Raw genomic sequence first — 25,343 nt, 5'->3', positions numbered from 1 at the left:
AATTGCAGAAGCATAGCCTGGTACTTGGTAAGCAGTTTGTGAGTGTAAATTCCATGGGATAGGGTGTCACTCCATTGCATCATAGTCCACTGTACCTGCGATCTATTTTTAAAATTCGCTCTAGTCTAGATGATGGACCCAGATTGCGTTTATCATATTCCCATCAGGAAGCGATTCATTGTTACGAGGCAACGCCGGGTACGTTTGCTAATAATATATATTAAACAAGCGTTACGCCTAGGTCCTCCGTCGGTGAAGTGATGTGAGTTGACAAAGTGGAAGACGCAAGGCGGCCATCTTGGATTTTGACTTGGCGACCCAGATTTCAATAGCGTTCTCCCTTATGCGTAGATACACCCACACACCAGATTAGAAGTTAGTAGTTCGTTTATTTTTCAAGATATTTCGCTCACAAGGTTCAGACATATATATGGTGGCGGCCATCTTCGATTTTGACGTGGCGACCCAATTTTCAATAGCATTCTTCCTTATGCGTAGATACACCCACACACCAGATGAGAAGTTGGTACTTCGCTTATTTTTCAAGATATTTCGCTCACAAGGTTCAGACATATATATGGTGGCGGCCATCTTCGATTTTGACATGGCGACCCAATTTTCAATAGCGTTCTCCCTTATGCGAAGATACACCCACACACCAGATTAGAAGTTGGTACTTCGCTTATTTTTCAAGATATTCCGCTCACAAGGTTCAGACACACATGGCGGCGGCCATCTTGGATTTTGACGTTGGTTGCACCAACACACCAAATTAGAATTCGGTCCTTTGCTTACGCACGCACGCACGGAGGGGAAAACCAGTCCCCCTTTCGCTCCGCGGTGCGACGGGGGACAACAAAAGGAGCATCTCCGACCATAAATTGTTCCTGTAGTTTAATTTGTCCTTCCTGACTGCAACCCCACCTCCAAACTGGTGATCAGCAGGGCAGAGAAGGTTATGTCGCAGACGACGCTTGGTGCTGACAGGTCATCCTGTGCCTTGCGGCCTCCCCAAGTTAAGGGGTGGCACGCACGCATGCGCACCCGCACACATGGCTATGTTGCAAGTTTTAGTAACAAACAGTTCAACCACTCGATCATGATGACAAGCTTGTTTCCCTCCAGAAACTCCAACATTGTTTTAACAAGACAATGCTACGAGCTAAGGCATGGCCAAAGCAATCAGCTCGGTCAATAGTATTTTAATTGCCTTCGTCTTCCACGATTTGTTCTTCCTCTAATATTAATAGGTCACTTTCACCTTCAGAGAAATCCCCAGATTCAGGTTATGAACACTTCATCATATATCAAGCTGCTTTCGGCATATCCTAGGCAAATACGTCATTGGCAAACGTGTTATAATGATGAAATTTGGGTGAATATGTTTTTGAATTTAAAGTAAAAACAACTTAAGGTCATTAGCTCAACAACAACAAAAAAGGATGAGCAATGTCAAACAAATCACAACTCAAACGTGGCCAATTTGTTGGCACATGCCCTTTAAAGACCAGATGCCTAAATACCCAGACAAGCAGCACAAAGACATACTGCCACGCAGCTCACCTTGAGGGCACAAAAAATGCAGGAACCACCAAGACATTTGTGACCCAACAGTTGGCGAAAACTCCTCCGGAAAACATCCAGTTGCCACAAGACCTGTGTCAAGGGTAAACGGGGTTGGGAAAAGAATGAAATGGGCACAAGGGAAAAGCAAATGTACGAAACAAAAATCTGTTTAACAAGCATGGCACCAGTGATTATCATCAGAAAAACCAACCAACCTTCACCTGTCCTTGATTGCCGGTCATGATTTCTCTGTAAAGCTCAATGGGGCAATCACTGTTGGAATGTCGAGTTAATCCTTGTGCCTATAACCATTAGCTATGGCTGAAAGACTGCATGTGGCCTTCTAGCCAGGGGACTTTAAGATTTACAAAGTGCATTTCCATCAAGGGCTTAAGCCAAATCTGGCCAGGAAAGGTTGCCTGGTTAAGGGGCACGGAGTGAAAATGGAAATTAGTCGCCAAGATTTAAAGTGGAAAACTGCCAACTTGGAAAAAGATGCAACATGCCATCTTCGATGCCAAGAATAATCAGAAATTTTAAAAAGCAATCAGAATTATTATTTTTATCACTAAGAACCTTGAAGAAGTGAAGACAGCTGCCATGCAAGATAGAAGGAATTTAGACTGCAAATATCCAAAGGGATTTTGTACATGAGCAAAATAAAATTGTTCAAGCACAAAAGCACACGCACACCTATCTTTTCATCACTAATGGTGGTAGCATCTCCGTAGTGCTGGCACTCGTGCATGCAGTGCACTCTCACTGCAATAAGGAATTGCAATTATTGGTCTCGGAAACAGTTAGCATGTGGGTGGGTTACCAACAAACCTTCATGAGTGAGCAATGAGACGAGGGATTTTTGGGAGATCACGTGGTGGGGTGTGGGGAGACTTACTGACTGGCTGTCACATGAACATGCACGCATTAAAAGGCTTTCACTCGAACCACAGAGGAATAGTCCTGCGCAGTTGGCCAATTTCTATATCGTTTCAAGTCAGTACCTCCGCTCCCATTAGTGATAATTTATTGATGCCAGTCACGTTTTTGGTTCTGAAACATTTTGAAAAGGGAAAAATATTTTGACTATAATGGTGCATATAGCAGATCATACAGTAATTATACCGATGTTATATTCAGGCTGCCAGGATGGCCTGAAGTAAGCACACTCGCCTCCGAGCTATCTGGACAGAGTCAGAATCCCGACCCACCTATAAACTGTCATCCCAGCGTTTCACAGGCAGGGTGATTCATCAATGTGTGTGCCTGTCCCTTGGATGGACATTAAACTGGGCGTCCCGTCTGCCAGTACAAGCTGGTGGACGTTAAAGATCCCACGGTGTACTTCCTGAACAGTAGGAGAGCTATCGCCAGAACTCTGGCCAAATTCCAAATTCATGCCCTAACCTTGGCCGAACGTCAGGCCTGGCCAATGGTTTGTGAAAGGCTTGGGCCAAGCTTCGTACAGCCAACCCCAGAATAATATGGGAATAATTGTGGCTATTAAACAAGAAGGAAGAAGAAAATGCTTCTACGAGGGGCCGTCAATAAGTAACCTATAAGTAAGTAACCAATAAGTCCGCTCTCGCAGGGAAAATGGCTTTAAAATGCATGTTGTTGTTGTTGTTGTTGTAGTCAATAAGTAACCTAATAATATTTTTCACAACTTGTTTATTGCATGTACGTGTGTAACAACTGTTATTTTTCAACATAATCTCCATTGCGTTCAACGCATTTTTCCAGCACTTTACTAAGGCCTGGATTTCTGTAGGAAAAAAAATTATTTTGGCTGCTTGCGTAGTCATTCGTGCACCGCCTCTTGGAACTCTTTGTCGGATCGGAAAGTGGTTCCACCAAGCCCCTCTTTAAGTGGCCCAAAGATGTGGAAATCCGAAGGGGCGAGGTCTGGCGAGTAGGGTGGATGAGCAAGACACTCAAAATGCAGGTCCTCGATTGTTGCAGCTGCAGCGCAGGAAGTATGGTGCAGAACATTGTTATGCTGCAGCAAAACACCGGTAGTCAGTAGTCCATGACGTTTTGATCTGATTGCTGGTTTCAGATGATTTTTAAGGAGGTCGCAGTATGATGCACTGGTGACTGTGGTCTCTCTGGGCATGTAATGCTCCACAAGTGGGCCACGGCTATCCCAGAAGAGCGTCAGCATCACTTTTCCAGTGGAGGGCTGTGTGCTGAATTTTTTGGGCTTTGGTGAAGTTGAATGGCGCCACTCTTTGCTTGCCCTCTTCGTTTCTGGCTGAAAGTAGTGGATCCAGCTTTCATCCCCAGTCACTACGCACTGTAAGAAAGCGTCACCTTCTGTTTCGTAACGCCACAGAAGTTCTTCACGTCTAGTGCGAGTTGTCTAGGCACCCACCTTCTAGACACTTTGTGGAACCCCAGCACATTGTGAATGATGTGGTGTGCTGAACCATGGCTAATGTTCAATTCGGAGACCACTTCATCCAGCGTCTGCCACATTGGACACCACTTTTAAACTTCCTGTCCCAGTTGTACACCTGCTGCAGCGAAAAACATGCGTCACCATATTGCATCTTCATTCCGTGATGGATTTCACTGGGATTCGCACGCTCACTTCCCTATGAACAGATGACAGAACGTTGCTTCTCCCTGGTGCATGCTTCTAATGGAGCCGCCATCTTGGAACTGCTCTACTGACATTATATGCTCGACGTTGCCAGATCTAAAACAGGCAAAACATGACTCTTACCCATAGATATAACATATGTCATCTACAACTACACACATCACATTCTCGAATTTATATCGCCATTTTAAGTTTACTTATTGACTGGCGCTCGTATTTAACACGGATTACATAATGGTTTACCTAAGATTTAATGTAATCAGTGATAGATTGTTTTTAATCAACCCTCTCAACCACACTTTAATACAAAAACTACATCAAACTGCACTCATACGGAAGAGAAACTATTTGTAATTCATTGTTCTGTTGGACAGAGTGATACGTGGGTTAAGACAAGTAGATACGTTTTCTAGTTACTGGAATATTTAGGACATGATTTTTAATTGTCACATCTTAAAAATAATCTTCGGCCAATCTCCTGCTCTGCAAAGATTTCCTTCCCTCATCTAGTTCAATCGGTTTTCCTGATGCCTCAAAGTTGATCCTTAACCTCAAAATCATAAATCCATCAAAAGGTGATCCATAGATTCCTGCAGAAAGGATTCAATTATTCGGAAAGGATAAGCTAATCCCTGAGCTCAATATGACCTGACCTCAATATAATCAATATGACTGCCCACACAAATCAGCTAAAGCACAATATAATGTACATAATTTATTCTACATAATAGGTCAGTTCAACACAGCTCGCTATTGATACATAATCAATATGACTGCCCACACAAAACATTTTACCAAGTGCACATAATAAACTATGTACGAGTGGCCACTATGTACATTCAACAGCGTCAGATCAGTGCACACTTTCAGCAAAATCGACAACTTTGTTTTATGCACTGGCAAATCCTCCCGATCATTTGCTAAAATCAAAAGCTACGTTCAGAGAAACCAATTTTCCGATTTGCTCATTCTTACGTTATCAAATGTCAAAGACATATAGCCACCAATGTGTGCTGCCCTTTTCTGCTCCGGACCATTGAATATGTCAGCCCCACGTTGCTTGTTGGGTCCAAGTAACAAGAAATCTATGCCTCCAGTGGGCATGCAATGTGGCTGGGATGCTAATCAAATGAATTAGCAGCGGGGCTTCAATCAAGTTTTCGTTGCGCCGGCACCAATCCCAACCAATTCACTTAATCTACAAACTTCAATGGGCAGCGTTTTAACAAAAAACTTTTATTATAGAATAACAGGAGATACAGCTTTGTCACCAACTGCCTTAATTCATCCAGCTACTTTGATACAATGGGGGATATTTTATAGAGGAGGGAAGACTACAATGAAGAATAAAATGCATTCAGCAGAAATGCCTCAACTTATTTTGGTTCACAAATGGATGCAACTTGTTTTGAGAGCACACTCAGATCATTAGATTGGCAAATCGGCTGGGGCTTCATATGACCCCACCCCATTATCGGGGGTTGGCAGTTGAGTAGAGTCTGAGCAATTGGTCAAATCATTCCACAACCAAGCTGGCCAACCAAAGCTGCTGTTTGCATTTGCACACCGAAATAATAATAATAATAATTATAATTATAATAATAATTTTAAAAACCAAGCAGTGAAGCCAGAGCCCATGCTGCATGTTCCAGTAACAATGCCATCACTTCCGGTTGGCCCACAATGATATCCATGCTTTAAGGTTCACAACAATGCAACTCGCATGCTCTTGTTTAGGGACCTTAGTTGAGAAAATATGGCCACTTCCGTTCCATTGTTAAAGAACAATTTTAAATGTTTTCACTTCGATACATTACGGCTGCCAGACCACGTGACCGATAACATCATCGTTACCAAACCTTTTCCCCTTATGGATAATTGCTCACATATTTAAAGTTTTGAATCGATCAGTTAAGCAGTTTCAGAGAATAATATTTCTAACGTTTTTCTGTGTAGCGAATAAATAATCTGAAAATAATCTAAAGGGTACCAGCCATGATGGGTTGGTCCTTGAATACTACAAAGAGGTCCAAAACATATACGGTAAGGCTAACTGATAAAGAGGATAATAATGAAGTTCAAAACATATACGGGAAGGCTAACTGGATAAGGAGGATAATAAGTAGGAGGATAATTATGAACAGTAGCCTCAATAAAATTGCCACGATAGTGTTTTGGATGAAACATAGTAGGGTAGCAGGGCAGCAGGGCAGATGTTTTTCAGCTACCTCAGGGAGTGGCGTCCCTGCCCTATGCGAGTCCTGGGCTCAGCTGGCTCCGGCTGACAGTACCTGGTGCGGACGCCTTGTCCACGGTAACGAATCCCCACTGCCTTGCACACATCTCTATCACTTTAATCGCTTTTCTGTGCAGGTTTTTACCCTCATAGGCACCCGCTCACCACCCATTTTTACCTTTACAGCCATCACACAACGCACAATGCTTCTTGAGCACGCCAACAAAGAGAAGAGATTGGTCAAAAGCAATGACTCACACTATCATCATCATCATTATTGAAAGGAGCTAAAAGATGGCTCACCCAAGAATGGGAAAAGCTCATTCCTTTTGGGGGAAATGGCATTATGAGAACAAAACAAACAAAAAACAAACAAGAATCACATACTCGCACAATGCCAACATGTGATCAACACACTGTATGAAAACCATAAATTGCTGCAAATAAATATAGCAGTAAAGACTTTCAAACAGTTCCCTGACAAGAAACTTCAATATAAGAGGTGACTATTAGGCCCATCAAAGCCTGTGCTATTATTAACAACTTATGTTGTTTGTAGGTGCTCTATCCTTTTCAAATGCCAAGTGTCAAGCAAGGAAGCAGCACATACCATTCAAAAAGTCTTTGGTATAACTCGGCCAGGGTTGGAATCGCCGACCTGTCAGATTCAGAGCGGATGCTCTTAACCATCTTACTGAGGCTAGTAAAAAAAATGTCAATGAAATAACTGAAACGTGTATCCAAAAGCAGCCTTGGGAATCTAACCCAAACCAATGCAACAAGGCTCCACCAATTCTACCACTGCTCTATTCCATATCAGCTGTTCTATTCGACTGGCAAAAAGGAATGTTTAAAACATTCCTGGCAAAGGGTAGTGTTTGAAAGGTTCATGCTCAGAAATGGAGGAATATCAAAACAAAAATATATAATAAGCAGTGCAAAGGTGTTTGATTATATGCTTGAGCAGAAAGCCAAAACTGAGGATATGAAAAGCATGAAAGGCAAAATTAACATATCAGTTTCTACAAAAGTACAGAATAAAGCAATGACAAGAGAATCTTCATATTTTGGCACCAGCACAGCTGGTAATGGTTATCAATATCTCATTAATAGTTATCAAGCAATACCTCATCTCGATAAATACCTAAAACCTAAGATTACTGTATAGGAATAAAGTTTCATACATTGCATCAATTTTGTCCATTAAGGTGGGATCAGCCTTATCTTCAGCACCACAAAGTTGAGAAAATTAGTCACAAATTGGAATGGGGGTAAAAGGTTGTTCAGGGAAGGGGTAAATAATTAAGTGATGGTGTTGAAGTTATGTCAAAATGCAGGAACTCCCACACTAAGCAACAAAGCCAGGCAGATTGTTCACCACCATCTCTTATCTTCCCCCATCCAAAACCTTGATCTTTTCTACCCCCGCTAATTCACCCCAGATCCACCTTGTTTGAAATTCCAACTTCTTTCCTGGAAGTCCTGGCAGTGTCCATATGTTTTATACCTCTCCCACCGCCCCCTTCCCATGCCCCCCCCCCCAAAGCCCTCGCCCTCTCTCAGATCTCTCGATGTCTCCATGTCTCTCGGTCCCTGCTCTCAAATGTTGTGTTTGTGTCCTTCCCCCTCTCTCCCCATCTTGTCTACCGCTCCCGATGTTATATGTTTTATGTGTCGGTTTGTCTTTCTGTGTGATTAATGTTCGCTCTTTCACGAGCCTCGATCTTGTATACAAAAAAAAAAGAAAAAAAAAAAAAGAAAAAAAAAAGATCAATGGCCGCTCCATATTTTACCGCCTCTGCTCTGGTTAGCGCCCTCTGATCCTCCCCAACAACTCCAGGATGTACGTGTTCTTTCAATAACCCATTCCTGGTTACACTTCCAAAATCCAGGCTGATGACACATCGACTTTTTTTTCCACACCTTTCAGAAGCTGTGCAACCCCTCCCCCCACTTCCCTGCAGAGCTTCAAGCAGGTGAATACTGCAATCTCAGGCCATCCTCAATCCTTACCCACAATCTATATTACCCCCTTTTACCCCTCCAAACCCAACCTAGCTCTTCTTTTCAGGTTGCAGCATTTCCTTCCACCCTCTTTTCTTGTTTGTTCATTGCCTTGCTTCTTGTGTCCATGAGTTGCCCCGCTGCCATGTCATGTCATGTCATACCCTCCGTCACATCACGCTTCCATGAGCCTCGATCTTGTAGAGAGCAAAAAGTTTATAGGATGCCAAGCGAGAGGGAAATGCTGCATTAACAGATTCTTGAAAGTTGTGACTGAGATAACATAAGCAAGGCTATGAGGCAGGGCATTTGAATCGCATGAACTGTAGTTATGTTGGAGGGAGGGTGGTTATGAAATAAAGCTGGATAATTTTTCAAAATGATGAATGCAAAAATGGTTCACAACAAATAATTTTTGATTGCCACTAATGAATGCTGCAATGTGAATTGCAGTTCAACAAAAGCAAATGCAAAATCAAACAATCGAGTGCAAGATCTAAATTCTCTTGATTATATTATTGTTGGTATAAGGCCTAAAATAAATTTCCTGTTACATGCTGAATTAAATGGGACAAGATAGACATGTTTGTATTACCCCACACACGTAAAGCGAAAAGCGTGGTTAAGCAATCAGTTCACCTTGTTTCTGTCCATCCATCTGTCTGTCCATCAACAAACGTCAGTTTATGATTGATGAAAAATTTGGTTTAAATTGAATGGTATATTTTGAACACGAATCGGAAAACGAACCTATAGTTTAGAAGTACTTTAGCTCTGAATTTGTCCCGGCCGCATATGCACAGAGAGGACCAAGATAATTATTTATTTTACTCTGTCTGTCTGTCTATCAAACAGAATTGAAAATCATTCCGAACAGGAAACTTACTGTTTTTAGCGATGTCATAAAGGACACAAACAGGCACAAATAACTAATGTAACGCGTTAAATAAGGTGGTGTAAACAACACTGCATCAATGATGGTAAACTTTTGGAATTTTTTTTAACTACCTTTAAAATCTTAATGTTATTTCAATTGAAATATATACTTCAACACTGTGGAACACAAATCGCCCTTTTGGCACTTACAAAACCCTTTCTTCAGCAGTATTTGGACAAAATATCACGGCATTCTACGTCATCACGACCAATCAAATTTGCCGCTCGTAGACCCCGCCCATGTCCTTTCTGAAGAATGCGTCGGGGTAGGTGTTCTCTGAACTCTCCAGTTACCTTTGAAATATTTTTATTCAGAACATTATGACGAAACTGCTTATAGCCAGACACCTGATAATGGCCGTTTTGGAAGGTATGTACTCACTTTCTGAAACATTGCCACAGTGTCTGTGTTTCATCCACCACCAACATCATACAGATAATTTGCAATTATATTTGGTTAGGTCTTATGTATGGACTTGAAGTGGAAGCAAAATCGTCTACTTTTCCTGGCAGATGTCATGAGGACATCAAATGCATTTTCAGGCATTTTTAGAATCAAAGGAACTTCCTCTTTAGGTGCAATAGTCGTTTGCGATTTTTAAGAATCTCATCTTAAATGATGATACATCCCTTTAGTGTCAAACTGCTATGCGGGTTGATTTACGATGTCGTGGCAGTGCATTGAGGAATGCTGTGTGTTGATATTTCACTGTAGGCAAAGCAGTCAGGCTGGTTAGGCACTCGTGTTTATCCTCACAAGATTGATTGATAAAATACTGTTCACAGGCATTATTATTATGATTGGGTTGGGTAACTGGAAATCTGACTATATGGAATGCCATACCTCTAGGTTATCCTGCCAGCCCTGCTTTGGAATGAATTGACAAAATTAAATATTTGTTGTGCTTGCATTTCTGAAATGGCAAACTACATATTGGTCAAGTCAGAACAAGAAAACATTCACATCACTCATGCATGTCATTTGTCATTTTAGAGCAAAACAGAACCATAAATCATTTGAGAATGCAAAAGGAGCCAAAACAAACAATAGAAGATGAAGTAGCAACGGCACCTAATCCTAAATATAACTCCCTCCATTAAAGATCAAATGGTGTGATTTAATTTAAAAAATTGACTGTTCTTTATCAAAAGCAAAACATTTTAAAACATTTTTCTGCCTTCCAAATGAACTTCCGCCTGGCAGCCCGAACCCACTCCCTTTTTGGAACTTTCCCACCTGTACGGCGCTGTTCAAGAAGCAGCTGTTCTGCCCAGGTTCATTGAGAAGACCTTTGGCGGGAGCGAGGGAGCTCACGCTGCCCAGAAGTCGCCCACGGCGCAGTACAGCACCTCCAGGCCTCGCAGGAATGAGACTGCGAACCCACGACATCCCAGGTCCCTCCCCACCGCTGGATTGGCCTTCACGCCATGTTTGCCGCACAGCGCTCGTCCTGCCCATGGGGCCGCCGACTCCTGTGTCTAAACCCAAGGCCTGTATGCATGGATGGTTCTGCTGCGTGATGCATGCCAACGGCAGGAAATATTGAACCCAGAATGCTTGCTGCCAGTCAAGATCTGGCTGCTCAAATAAGGCTAGTGGGAAGTCAGGCAGGTGTATAGTGAAAGAAATACCCTCAATGAAGAAATCGCTGACTCTTTTGCAGTGTCTGGTCAATGGCTCCCGATGATTTTCCAATTTTGATTGCTACATTCTGGGTTCATTCAAGTTGTCCTTCACAATTATTGGTACTTCCGGAGCAAAGACCACAACAGCAGAGGTCAGACTTCAAAATACACGTTCCAGAGGCATTTTAAATTTTGCGAAGAGTAAACCTGGTGGGAAGAGCACAACACAGCTCCAAGGGAAGTTTTAAAACTGTGCTGGTTGTGAGACCACACCAAACTCTGGGACTGAAATCTGAAATGATAATAAAGGGAAGGGAAGACAGAAAAAAAAGCAATTTGATCGATAGAAAATGCAACATAAAAACACATCAAAATGTTGTAATGCTTCAAAAAATTGCAGACAGATAAACATTTACTGTTCACAAATTGCAAAGTCAGACAGCAAACCCTTTAAATTCGAGTTTCTTGCATTGTTAACCCTTTGAGTACGGGATTTTTTTTTGATAAAAAAAAGATAAAATAAAAAAGAAATAAATATTTTAAAATAAAAAATATAAAAATAAAATAAAATTTGATTAAAAAAAAAATTTTTGATATAAGATTTTGATAAATTTTTGAAAACAATAAATAAAATTTGATAAAAATATTCTCAAAAGAATTGAGAATTGGATTAATTTGGCATTACGGGAATGCAACCACGTACTGACGATCTATTTAGAGGTATAGTCGAAGACGTGTAGCAACGTCATCCGTACACAAAACTTTTTCGTGGGTTGCGGCACTGGACGTCATCCGTACTCAAAGGGTTAATCATTCCTGTTACATGATGAAAATGATAAAAAGAAAATGACAAAATAAATTTGGAATATCAACGAAATAAATTATAAAAATGTTAATCCAAGTCTGAATTTTTTTTTTAATCCGAAGTTTTTGCTTTCGTGTTTTTATTGAAGCGGTGTCAACATATGGAGTTTACCAATCAGTGTTTGGCTTTTTCCTCTTTCAACAATATGCCAAGACAAAAACATATTTGACAGCAGACATGGCATATACAGTTCCTTCAGAAAGTGTTCACACCCCTTGACATCTTTCACATTTTGTTGTTACTGGGTTAATTTAAAATGGATTAAATTGACATTTTTGTCACTGATCCATACAAAACAAATAACCCATATTGACAAAGTAGCATTTAAAAAAAGGAATTTTTACTTTAAAAAATATATATATATACAGAAATATCGAATTTATATAAGTATTGAACCCCCTGAGTCAATACGTTGTGGAAGCATCTTTGGCAGCGTTTACAGCTTTGAGTCTTCTTGGGTATGTCTATCAGCTTTGCACATCTGGATATGAGGAGTTTCTCCCATTCTTCCTTGCAGATTTGCTCAAGCTCTGTCAAGTTGGATGAGGAGCGTTGGTGAACAGCAATCTTCATGTCTTTACACAGATTCTCAAAGGGATTAAAGTCTGGGCTTTGGCTGGGCCACTCAAGGACTTTCATGTTCTTGTTCTGAAACCATTCGAGTGTTGCCATGGCTGTATGCTTGGGGTCATCGTCCTGTTGCAACGTAAATATTTGCTGCAGTCGAAGGCCTTTTACACTCTGAAGCAGGTTCTCTTCAAGGATTTGCCTTTATTTGGCTCTATTCATTGTTCCCTCTATCTTTACAAATCTCCCAGTCCCTGCCACTGAAAAGCATCCCCATACCATGAGGCTGCCACCACCATGTTTCACAGTAAGGATGGTGTAAGATGGGTGATTAGCTGTGCTGTTTTCCGCCAGACGTAGCGCTTTGCATTCAGGCCAGAGTTCAATTTTCGTCTCATCAGACCGCAGAATATTGTGGCTTGTGCTTTCAGTCCTTCACGTGCCTTTCTGTAAACTCCAGGCATGCTATCTTTTTCTCAGACGAAAAATGTGCCTTTTTCTCAGACATGGCTTCCGTCTGGCCACTCTCCTCGAATGTGTCAAACTCGAAACTCGTGGCAACTCGAAAGTTTCATAAAGCCTCGAATAGTGAAGTGCTGCAGAGACTGTTGTCCTTCTGGCAGGTTCTCCCATTTCAGCCAAGGAACCCTGTAGTTCTGTGAGAGTGGTCATTGGGTTCTTGGTCACCTACCTGACCATGGTCTTTCTTGCCCGGTTGCTCAGTTTGGTCTGATGGCCAGCTCGAGGAAGAGTCTGTGGGTTGTTCCATATTCTTTCCATTTCCTAATGATGGAGCTCACTGTGCCTTTGGGAACTTACAACACTCTAGAAATTGTTTTATAGCCTTCGCCAGATTTATGCCTCCTGAGAATTCTATCTCGGAGTTCTACGTACAGTTCCTTGGACCTCATGGTAGAGTTTCTTCTCTGACATCCACTGTCAACTGTGGGACCTCATATAGAAAGGTGTTTCTTTTCTAAGTAATGTCAAATCAAATGAATTGGCCACAGGTGGGCTCCAATCAAGTTGTAGAGACATCTCAAGGATGATCAAAGGAATTTGGATGGACCTGAGCTCAATTTGGAGTATCACAGCAAAGGGGTTGAATACTTATTGACTCAAGACATTTCCGCTTTTCATTTTTAATTATTCTGTAAAAAAAAAAAATCAAAAGAAAAAAGAATTCCACCAACATTATGAAGTATTGTGTGCAGACCAATGACCAAAAAATTCTCAATGTAATTTTTTATATTCCGTTTATATTCAGGCTGTAACACAACAAAATGTTAAAAAGTCAAGTCATTTGAATACATTCTGAAGTAGACTAGGCTAAATTTCTGATTTTTTTTTGGCAGAGGCATTTCTGAGTAAAAGTTGGTATCCGGGCGTTTTAGGTGGATATGAGGGTGCTGATCACGAAAAAAACGGATACCAAGCTGAAATGTGCATATTTAGGGCCTAAATCAGCAAAAAACAAAATGGCCGCCAAAAAAGTTTATGCGATATTTGTTTTTTTTCTTCAGAAAAGTGGAATGTCGTAGTAATACTTGGTATCCATGCTTATTAGCTGTATATGAGGGTGCTGATCACGATAAAAAATAATACCAAGCTGAATATTACATATTTAGGGCTTAAATCAGCCAAAAAACAAAATGGCCGTCAAAAAAAGTATACGCGATATTGACATTTCTAATTTTCTTTTAAAAATAGGAATGTCATAGTAGCACTTGGTATCTATGCTTATTAGCTGTATGTGAGCGTGCTGACCACGAAAAGATAGGATACCAAGCTGAATTGCAGGCTTTCAATGGAAGATGTTTCATACACCATATTGGCTTTTATTGCCGTTTTACCTTGATTGGCATTACATTGCTTTCAGATCACTGTCAACTGTATTTTCTAGTTAAGGTTGTTATCATGTCTAGTTAAGGACGGTTTATTTACCGGGACGGTGACATGCAACCTCTCTTTCTTTTATTTTCAGACTAAATCAAGATGGATCCTGTTGCTACTCTGAAACGACCATCATCGATTGACTTCGCCTTATGCATTTTATGCCAAACAGATGGGGATTTGCGATCTGCCAGCAATCAAGGTCTAGCCACACTCGCTAAGGCTTACGAAACCAGAAAGAAATTACGCGACCCAAAAAACCGCAATATAATTGAGCGTCTGGATCTGGCGTTGGGTTCGAATACCACCTCAATCGTATGGCACAAAAACTGTTATGTCCAATTCACCGATAAAAATAAACTTCTTCGCCTAGAAAGACTGGAAGATCATCATCAGGACCGAGAAAATGTACCAACATGCAGCTCAGTTGTTGGGTCTACCCAAGGTCGTGTCATACGTCGGAGCTCTGTCAAGCCAGTTGACTGGACGCTGTGCATGTTTTGTCAGGATCGTACGTCAAAACAACGATTAAGTTCAGTTATGACATTCAATGTCAGCAAAGATATTTTAGAGGCATCTAAATTACATCACAAGCTATGCTTCAGTTTGGCAGGCGTTAGTGACCTCATCGCAGCGGAAGGTAAATATCACCTTCCTTGCTTAAGTTCGTTCAAAAGAAGTACATCCAAAGTCAAAGAAGATTTTCACACCAGTCAAGACTTACCTTTGATATGGCTTTCTTCAGAACTTATGTATGCAGCCCAAAAGGGTCATGTGCTGAGGCTAAGTGACGTCTGGGATCGGTATGTAAATCTTTCAGAGGAAGCTAACACAGTTATTCCGAAGTCCTTTGTAAGTCGTCGGACAACATTCAGGGAAAAACTGCAATCTCGAGTAGGTGATACCATCCTCTTTGTTCGACCTGATGGTGGGACATCTCAGAGAGAAACGTTGTTGGTACCATCTAAGTATACCGGCAATGCTGTATCTGGACTGACGGATGAAGCAGACGAACAACTAACAATGCCTAGGTTCGGGCCTGAAGAGGACATCTTCCTGTCGCTGGTGCATGTTGCCCTAAAACTTCGAGGAGATTTGCTTGATAAGCCTGGCCACGTGGGATTTGAAGTGAGCATCGGAAACGCACTAAGTTGCGTACCAGAGACTGTCTACATGTTCCTCAAGCTCTTATATGGTGGTCCGTGTCAGCTTGAAATAGAACCATGCGTTGCCAAAGAAGATGATACGAAACTAGAACAACAAGTCCTCAGCAGTGCTCAGGACATGGTATATGGAGTGAGCGGAGGCAGTAAACTGACGCCGAAACATATAGGGCTCGGCAGCACCCTGCACCAAACTACACGATCTAAGGAGTTGGTGGAAATGTTCCATAAGGCAGGACACACCCTCAGTTACCATCAAGTGTTGCAGTTGGACACAACCTTAGCCAAGTCCACAATTAAGTCTATGAATCCAAACACCGGTGCCGTCATACCACCTAATCTAGTTCCTGACCGCTTTCTGTTCTACACTGCTGACAATATCGACATACTGGATGAGACATTGGACGGAAAAGAAACCTTCCATGCCACTCAGCTGGCAGCGTGGCAGAGAGGACCATCCGCAGACGTGAAGTGGGACAGCATGGTTCTTTCTAAAGACCGAATGCTGCATGTCCCAGAGGTCATGGACACCTTAAATGCTGCAACTATGCCTGCCGTCAGGGCCGAACCATCTTTCAGTGGCCAAGTGGAAAAAACTTGGTATCATCAACCGTCCAAGGACACTGATTGTGCAGCAAGGGCCCAATCGGTGGATTTAGCGTTCAATTTCATGCGACTCAACTCAACAACGGAAACCAGTTGGACAGTATTCAATGAGTCCCTGACACAAAATGATCCTCCACAAACTACAGTTGGCTATATGCCCATAATCCTGGCACCAGCGCACGAGTTTGATACACTCAAAACAGTCGTGGAGCGATGTTTGGAAGTTTCATCTCGCTTCGGACAAGAATACACGGTACCGAGTGTGGATCAAGCACTTTATTGCAAGCTCATGGAGTTGAAGTGGTGCAATCCGGAGTACAAGAAGAGACTCATTCCACGTCTAGGAGGGCTACACATTTCAATGAACTTTTTAAAAGTTATTGGAGAACACATGCACGGATCTGGATTGGCAGAGGCCTGGGTTGAAGCTGGTCTAATGGGACAGAACACCATTGAAGCAGCATTGGCTGGCAAAAAGTTCAACAAAGCCATGCGAGCACACAAAATTACATGCCAGGCCCTATGGCGACTATTAGGACCCAATCTACTAGACTATGTGAAAGAAGCCGACGAGCAACTGCATATTCAAATATCCAAGGCTGCATCCGACCTGGCAGCTGTTGAGATCCTTGTCACCTTGCTGACAAACCCAACGTTTTCATCATTGATGTCAGATTTCCTGGAACGCAGAAAGGAGGACAATGTCAACTTCTCTTTCTGGTGGGGATACCTGGAAATGGTAGCAATTCTACTTATGTTCACAAGAGCCCAACGAGATGGACTTTGGGACCTTCACATCCATTCATTCACCTGCATGCTACCTTTCTTTCTCAGGTATGACCATGTAAACTATGGACGCTGGGGTCCTGTCTACTTGGCTGAAATGAGAAACCTACCAGAGTCAGTTCTCGAAGAATTCAAAAAAGGAAATTTTGTGGTCAAACGGTCGGCACGTAAGTTCAATCAGGTTGATCCCGACCAGGCACAAGAGTGGTTGAATGGAACTGGTAAAAGGGCCGGAGGAATCGTTGGTATCACCAAAACCAATACAGCCTTGAACAGATGGGCATTGTCTTACAACCTGAGAGCACATATTGCAGCAGATACGCGTGAAATGTTGCAGATATATCCAAAAGACTTGCTCAGCCATAACGAATCGAAACCAGCAAGACAACAACGTGACAATGCAGACGAGAACATTCTGCTCAGCATATTGGAACGCTTCCATGTGTTTGCACCTGATACGCATCACGCTGCAAAACATTGCAACAAAAGACGTTGCTAGCGAAGAAATCCAAACATCGCTACTGAACGCACGAGTCATGGGTCAGAAACAACTGGATGAATTTGTGGAGGATAGACTTGTTGGAGACGCAGAAACCTCAGTGCCTCAGCACTCATTGTATGACACCATCAAGAAGAACAATGCTCCAACATTCGACGATCTTTATAAGGTAGTACAACACAGTGCCGAAAAGAACAAACGCACTGTTCTGAAAGCTGATCAAAACTTCCTCCAACGTTTGGTAACGGCATATGCATCTGGCCGCACGATCAACTTGGACAACGTGTTGAACCACGAACTTCTTCGAGTACCAGTCTCGCTGGCAGAGCTCAATGGCAATTTAAGGACAGGAAACAAATCGTTGCTGGCTGATATGTTGACAGCAGATGTTCCATGTCCTGCTACGCTCGATCTGCACGGGAAATCAGCTTGTCTTGTTATAGATGGACAGGCTCGAGTCGTGGCCATTGGGAAACCGGTTGCTGCCAAGACATTTGGAGACTTGGCAGACGTTTTCACAAGATCAATCTTCCAGTCAGGAATGCAATATCTTCGCATAGACATTGTATTTGACAGATACCGAGATGAGTCGATCAAAGCAGGAACAAGAACCAAACGAACAAAGACAAGTCGTCCAATACGTCGTATTGTAGAAGGACGGGAGGTGCCACTGCCTAACTCCTGGATAAACTTCATTGCCCTTCCAGAAAACAAGGCAGCCCTTGCTCGCTTCCTCTCGGAAGAACTTCTGGCACATGCTCCTGGTGATACAGAGATTGTGGTTGCAGGGGGGTTTGACGATGAGCGTGAAATCAGGTCATCACGTGGCAATACTGACCTCACTCCACTAAAAGCAACACACGAAGAAGCGGACACACGCATAATTCTACACGTCATAGATAGTCGGCTGGACACTGTAGTTGTATGTGCGAGAGACACTGATGTCATGCTGTTGTTGGTGGCACATTTTCCGCGTGTCAGTTGCAGAAATCTATGGATGATGGCTGGTACTGCCCAGAAGAGAAAGTACATACCCATAGGTCCATTATATCACAACTTGCCATCAAATTCAGTCCAATCACTTCTGCCATTTCACACTCTTACGGGATCGGACACGACATCGCACATCTGTGGACACACGAAACGTTCAGCATGGAAAGTCTTCCTTGAGTATCACCACCTTCTTGTGGGTTTGGGAGTAGGGAATTTGACCCCTGAAGTGTCAAAATCGACAGAAATATTTGTCTGCAAAATCTACGGGATGAACAATCTGGAGACAACTGATAGCGTTCGTCGGGTCATGTTTGAGAAGGCCTGCAAACCAGAAGCGATGCCACCCACGAGCGATGCTCTCAAATTCCACATCCAGCGTGTGCATTACCAATCTCTGATATGGAAGGAGGCACACTGCCCACTTCCGAACCTGCCGAATGTCACGGAGTTGGGATGGAAAAGGGTCGCTACCAATTTGCAACCAGTGCTGATGACACTCCATCCAATTCCTGAGTCGTGTCTTGAACTTGTTTCTTGCAGTTGCAGGTCACGGTGTCGTACCATGCGCTGTAGCTGCCGTAAAGCAAAACTTGGCTGCACAGCTGCATGTGTATGTCGGCAAGAAACTGACCAGGACGGTTGCTTTAATGACAATGTGTAATGTGTTAACGACATTATTCAACTTACCGTCGAGCCTGCATATCGTAAAAGACGTCATGACTGTGCTACCTGTATATAGTTAAACGTTCATATGTGATTGTTCACTGCATGTAATCGTATTAATCAATGAAGATCAAAAGTAAAGTTGTATTGCCTTGTAATCGTGTTGTTTATTATATGAGCTGTGTGGCACAAGGGTCCATGTGTAAGTGTCTGTAGATATCATTTTAGCTGCAGTTAGCCGATATTTAGAGCTATTTTGTGAGCAACCACCTTGAATGTGTCCTGTTTCAGTATATAGCTTTGGTCCAACACTAATAATAGTGCGCTCATATGCTTCCTTGACCTCGATAACCTGGGGCTAGACATCAAAATAATGATTCTATGTTCACTAGAACTGGAGATATCGTCAATATAAGATTTGATGGCGGCCATCTTGGAAAATGGCCGAAACATCGATTTCTGCTAAAATAGTATATACAAATTTGATTGCCCGGAAATATTCATCTTGTTTCACGTAAAGTGTACTTGTTGAAATGTCTTCCTGTGTGATTCTGAGTTCAGCGGCTAAAAGTTAAATATTTTGGCGGCCATTTAGTTTTTTCCAGATTTGAGCATCAAATACCAAAAATTCAGCTTGGTATCCTATTTTTTCATGATCAGCACCCCCAAAATAGGTTAAAAACACTTGTTACCAACTTTTACTCAGAAATGCCCCTATAACTTGTATTAGATGCATTTCTGGAAATTTAGCCTAGTCTAAAGGCACTGGCTGCAAAAACAGAATGCACAAAGTTCAAAATAGTTTCACACATGCTAGTTAATATAACACCATTCAATTTCCTTTGTAATGCCAATCCAACAGAAGGCAGAAAAGGCAGTACAGCTATGTCACTCACAAAAATAGATGATGAAAAAAAGAAGAATTTTTTTCCCCCTTCCCCAACCACCCTGACTCATCCTCCCCCCCCCCCCCCCCCCCATTTTAAGCTCTTATGAGCAAGGCATTTGGCAGACAACCGCTATGATAGCATTCATTAAACCTTTGGCATTAGATAAAGCAGGTACAACAACAACAGCAATCGGCACTCAAGCGCATACCTCCGTTAGGCTGAACAGCGTATGGTTTGGTTTGTATGCCACTGATAAGTCGGATCTGAATCAAAATCTAATCAGCTTGTTGTTGTCACCTAACCAACTCATCATCCCCAAGTTTTTGAAATATAATGCTATATGTCATTGCTGGCCCCATCTCTCAATGGAGAAGAATCACTTTAAAAAAAATAAAAATTGAATTCTTATGTCCATATCCAGATTCAGATCTTCACCAAAATGTAATCATTTCGTCCATATCACACACATCCTGTCCACCAAATATTGTCTGAATCCGTTCACAACTTTTTGAGATATCCTGCTCACAAATAAACAGACGGGCGAAAACAACCTCCGTCCACCTTTTGTGGCGGGTGTAATAAAATTTAAGAGCTGTTGGAATAAAGCAAGTATAACTCCTGGCAACACAAAGAACTGCTGTTCTCCTCCTCCTCTCTTTATAAAGAGTGAGATCCGATGGTACCAAGCTCCTGCCCTACCTTGTCCACGATACTCCTCCACTCCCCTCTATCCTCAGCAAACTATCTTCACCCTCCAACCACCCTCACCTTACTTGTATGCCTCTTCATACAATCCTCCCATCTCAACCAAAATCTACTTCTTTTCTTCCTACCTTGTTCCCTCAACCTCTTCGCTCCCTACCATACTCTCTTCCTCCATTCGCACCAAATGTCCAGGCCATCTCAGCCGCAATTTCACCAATCTCCCAGTCAAACCCATCTGCACACCAATCTCCTTCCTCAGTTAATCCATCCTTCTTATATCCACCCTCTTCACTCCCAGAATCCTCCTGACCCTGTTAATCTCACAAACCTGCAGCCTCTGTTGTTCGTCAGTGCCAACTTCTCCAGACCGTAAATAAAGGCCAGCGTTACAAAATACATCAGAATGATGCGGCACGCTTGCCCGATGCACCTCACAACCTACTTTTTGGCAGAGACTATTTTTATGCATAGGACCATGTAACATTGTTTGCAGCTCGTGCAACGATACAATGGATGATACTGTTGGGGCAACTTAACATGAACTTTGAGCTGCTGATGATTGCAAAGAATTGAGAATTGTTTTTGTAATCTTATGGCAAAAAAACCACAATGTATATTAAAGCATGTTACCTCTGTTAGGTGTCATAATGGGTAAACTCGAATGGCAATAACAGCAAGTCTGTTGTTCAGGTCCTTTCAATCTCCATGAAATTTTTCTGTCTGCTATTACACCCTCCATCCTCCTCCATGCATTCATACCCACATGAATCCTCCTCCACACCTCTGGGTGGAACAGTGACCAGGGATGGTAAATTAGAGGCAGATACCCAAACCTAATTATTGTCTGATCTCCTTCCCCTCTAACCAGATAATGTACTCATTTCTTTTCTCTACTGTACAACTAACATCACCTCCATCTTCTCCATGCTCATTTTCAGCCCTTGTTTCTCAAATGCCTCCTCACTCTCCCCCAGTACTTCCTGCATCTCCTGCCCACTCTCCAAAACAGCCAGATTGTCCACATACAATATCCTCCCCAGAATATCTTTCATGTTTACCTTCCTTCTTACCAGCTCCATCACCATGATAAACAGGAGTGGGCTGAGAACGCTTACCTGCTTCAAATCTATGTTCACACTGAGCTCCTCTGACATCCCAAGACAAACCAAAACTCTTCCCTTCGTTCCCTTGTATATGAAGTTTATGGCCAAGTTTCATAAAAATCGTGTGTGTCGTTTCGGAGGAGAGAGCAAATACCTATTTTGGGGAGGATTATAGGGGGGTGGGGCGGATAGGGGGGAGGAGGAGGTCAAATCCCTCCCTCACACGAAAACCCCCTAATGAGCGCAGATTTTGATGGGGGGTCAATAAACCTTCGTTAGTCATCAGATATACAGCTTGCGGCCAAGCTCCATCAAAATCGTGTGTTTGGTTCAAGTGAAAATTACTGAAGTGTTTACGGGCTCACTCACTTACTCACTGACTGACTAACTAACGAACTTACCTAAGGACACTGCTCGACCGCATAAGCTCACCGGACTATAGTCCAGGTGAGCTAAAAATGAGGATTTTTTTTTTTTAATAAACTTTTTACAAAGTGCAAATTCAACCATGGCAAATTATATTTTGTCATATTTTTGAAACAACAATAACTGTCGTTACATATCGACAACATATCAGTCATCCTTACGTTAGGCAAAGGTAAAACATAAAGCTAACTTGAAAGCATCTCAAAATGCAAACAAAGCCAGCCCTCACCCGCTTTGTACTCAAACTACTAAACTTGATGAAAAGAACAGCTTTAAAAAATACAGAGGTTCCAGGGAACCTGAACTCAACTGCTCTATATCAATATGGTTAGAATATGCATAATAGAACCACAAACTATATAGTTTATATGTGCTAAAAATATATGACAAAAATTGATTTTTCAATATGGCCGCCTTGCCGAGCCCATTTTTGGGCGTTCAACGCCCAAATGCAATCCCAAACTAGTTTATGTCTTAAAGATGCTGCATAACAAGTTTCATCAAATGTCATCAATATTTGTGACTTTTAGAGCTAGACGTCAAATTGTTTACAGATGACAGACAGACAGACAACAGAAGGACGACGGACGACGGACACTGGGTGTCGACAAAAACTCAGCTGGACATAGTCCAGTTGAGTTAAAAACACAAACACACAAAAAAAACACACACAAAAACACACACACACACACACACACACACACACACACACACACACACACACACCAAAATATTAATTAGGGTTCTCCATATATTTTAATTATTGAGGTTTGTTGAAAAATGTATGACAAAAGCTCAAATGGCAAAAACAAAAGTTATGGCCTGGACAGACATGCATGCACACCTCTGTCTCCTGCTGCACATGGGAAGAGCTAATAAAAACTAGAACTGAATATTTATAAAGAAACTTTTATTACTTGATGGCACACCGTTGATTGGCCTGCTTCAAATGAACACTGTGTGATACCCAGTTCAAGAACTATTGGTCGTGAGGCCAGTGAGCAGAAAGACAAAAGGTTGTTAATCAAATTAATAAAGCACATTTAACAGGAAAAATACAAAGGGATGGAGGGGGAGACAAGCCCTGATAAACACCACCTTAGCAGACCTGAATTGGGGGTCTAAACATGTCGATTCTAAACATGCAATGGTGATACAACTAATCCGCTAATTAATCCTGTATCCCCAGAGAGTCCATTTTAGTTCCAAGACGAACCAAAATACAAAGTGGACAAAAACTTGTGGGAAGGAATCTCAAATGCCACGAAGCTATCAAGTCAATATTAATTCACTTCACATGTGTGAGCAAAGACAACAGAGCCAGATGATGAATGAATCTTTAGGCGAAAGATGCTTAAGAAAGATTATGATGACTTGAGGACAGTTATTATTGTGTCAACAGTTATGCTTGTGGTTATTACAAAAATTCAGACATACTGGGAAAACAATTCATTCATAATTCTGGCCCGGAAGGCTTAGCTGGTACATTATTATTCCGAAACAAGATAAAGCACCAAACAGCCTTTGGTTGAACTTGCTCTATGTGCAAATAAAACGACACCATTCAACCTGGTTTGGAGATTGAGAGATTCTGGGTATGTACGAGGATATGTACGATATGTACGGCAAAAAGGGTTGGCGTCAGGAAGGGCATCCGGCCATAAAACATTGCTTCAAAAAGGGGACCAAAAAACAACAACAACCACGGTTCCCGAAAAAGGCCAACCCCCGCTTTGCGGGGAAAAATGGCCTCTACATGTGTTTTTTTTTTTTTTAACCAGTGCTAGGAAGGCAATGGCAAGCCACCCAGTATATAACATTTGCTTAGGAGACACCAGATGCTTCGGAGACACCAACACTCTGTTTTTCTAGCTCCGGTTTGGGGTTTTTGTCATTCTGCAACTTCTAGAACATAATGGAGGATGCCACATGATACAGAACCACCTTTAGAGGCCATTTTTCCCCGCAGAGCAGGGGTTGGCCTTTTTCGGGCACCGTGGTCCCTTTTTTGAAGCAATGTTTTTTTGTATGGCCGGATGCCCTTCCTGCCGCCAACACTGTTAGTCACCTCTTGCGACACACAGGGAATTACCAGTGAACTGGTACTCAATTTGCTGACCTCGGAAGGATGACAGGCTGAGTCAACCCCCCCTGGCGTTAATTCAGCGATCGACCGGGATTCGAACCCAGGATTCTAGGATCCCAAGCTGGCACCCTAACCGCTAGCCCAACACCAGGCTATGATATGACCACATGATATGCCACATGATATGACCAATCTAATTTGTACCTTTAGTAATCTAGTAGAGAGCGACGAAACTTTGTGTGCTGTACAGATCATAATAAAGTTGCTGATGTACACGCACAATGTCAATTACACAAAACGGAGACCATTTGGATGGAAAACCCACCTAGTGCATTTCCTGCATTTATCTCACTTTCAATGCAAAGAAAATAGACATGTTCAATTGTTTGAAGATGCAGTGACTCACCCAAAAACTGTCTGGAAATAAATGAACTTTGTACCTGGGGCCACATCAGATATGAAAAGACGCAACCGTTTCCAAACTTGTGCAATGATGTCAAATATATGGAAGGGTGCAGTTGCTTTAACTTTACACAGCCGACTCAAAATGACCAACATTTGGAAAAATATCATCATGGCAAAAAGACAAGACAACCCATTCCCTCTCCCCACTCCTGAAAAGTTAAGACAAGTTGATAAAGAAAATCAAGGATAACATTTCTTTATCATCTCACCTCCACAAAATAAACTAGAACACCACTCAGTAGAGCGCATACTCCCACCGTGAGTGGCCGCTGCTGAGCCCTATCTTCCAATGGTAAAAAATCCTTCAAAAAATTCCTGGATCGGGAATAATATCGTGAGCTTCACCAAAAACTAATCAATTCTTCCTTATCCCAAGGGCAATCATCCCACCAACTTTCATCCAAATCCGTTCAGAACTTTTCCAGATATCTTGTGTACACACACACACACACACACACACACACACACACACACACACACACACACACACACACACACACACACACACACACACACACACACACACGAATGCATTACTCCCGAGCAAAACCTCTGGCATTGGTATTTATATAACTTACATTGCATGGTATTAATCAACACCATGAGAGGCCTAGTTTCAGACCATGCAAATGTGAGTGGTTCCGACGCAAATGTGAGTGGTTC

General features: G+C 42.2%; 1 protein-coding gene across 1 annotated transcript in view; it reads right to left on the bottom strand.

The window, feature by feature from the left end:
* Positions 1 to 25,343, bottom strand: part of LOC144889086 (ubiquitin carboxyl-terminal hydrolase 53-like) — a gene marked incomplete at its 3' end in the record, with an annotated part of 156,213 nt that overhangs the window by 31,330 nt on the left and 99,540 nt on the right. The window contains exons 3-4 of the mRNA XM_078768946.1: positions 10,582 to 11,262; positions 1,564 to 1,656 (exon numbers count right to left, since the gene is read on the bottom strand). Of these exons, the coding sequence (XP_078625072.1) occupies positions 1,564 to 1,656; positions 10,582 to 10,803 (315 nt within the window). The remainder of the gene's footprint in view (positions 1 to 1,563; positions 1,657 to 10,581; positions 11,263 to 25,343) is intronic.

This window comes from Myxine glutinosa, unplaced genomic scaffold (assembly GCF_964187855.1).
Source record: "Myxine glutinosa unplaced genomic scaffold, kmMyxGlut1.1 SCAFFOLD_735, whole genome shotgun sequence".
NCBI classification, from domain to species: Eukaryota; Metazoa; Chordata; class Myxini; order Myxiniformes; family Myxinidae; genus Myxine; species Myxine glutinosa.
The sequence above is the reverse complement of the archived record's forward strand: the minus strand, read 5'-3'. Positions and strand labels throughout refer to the sequence as shown.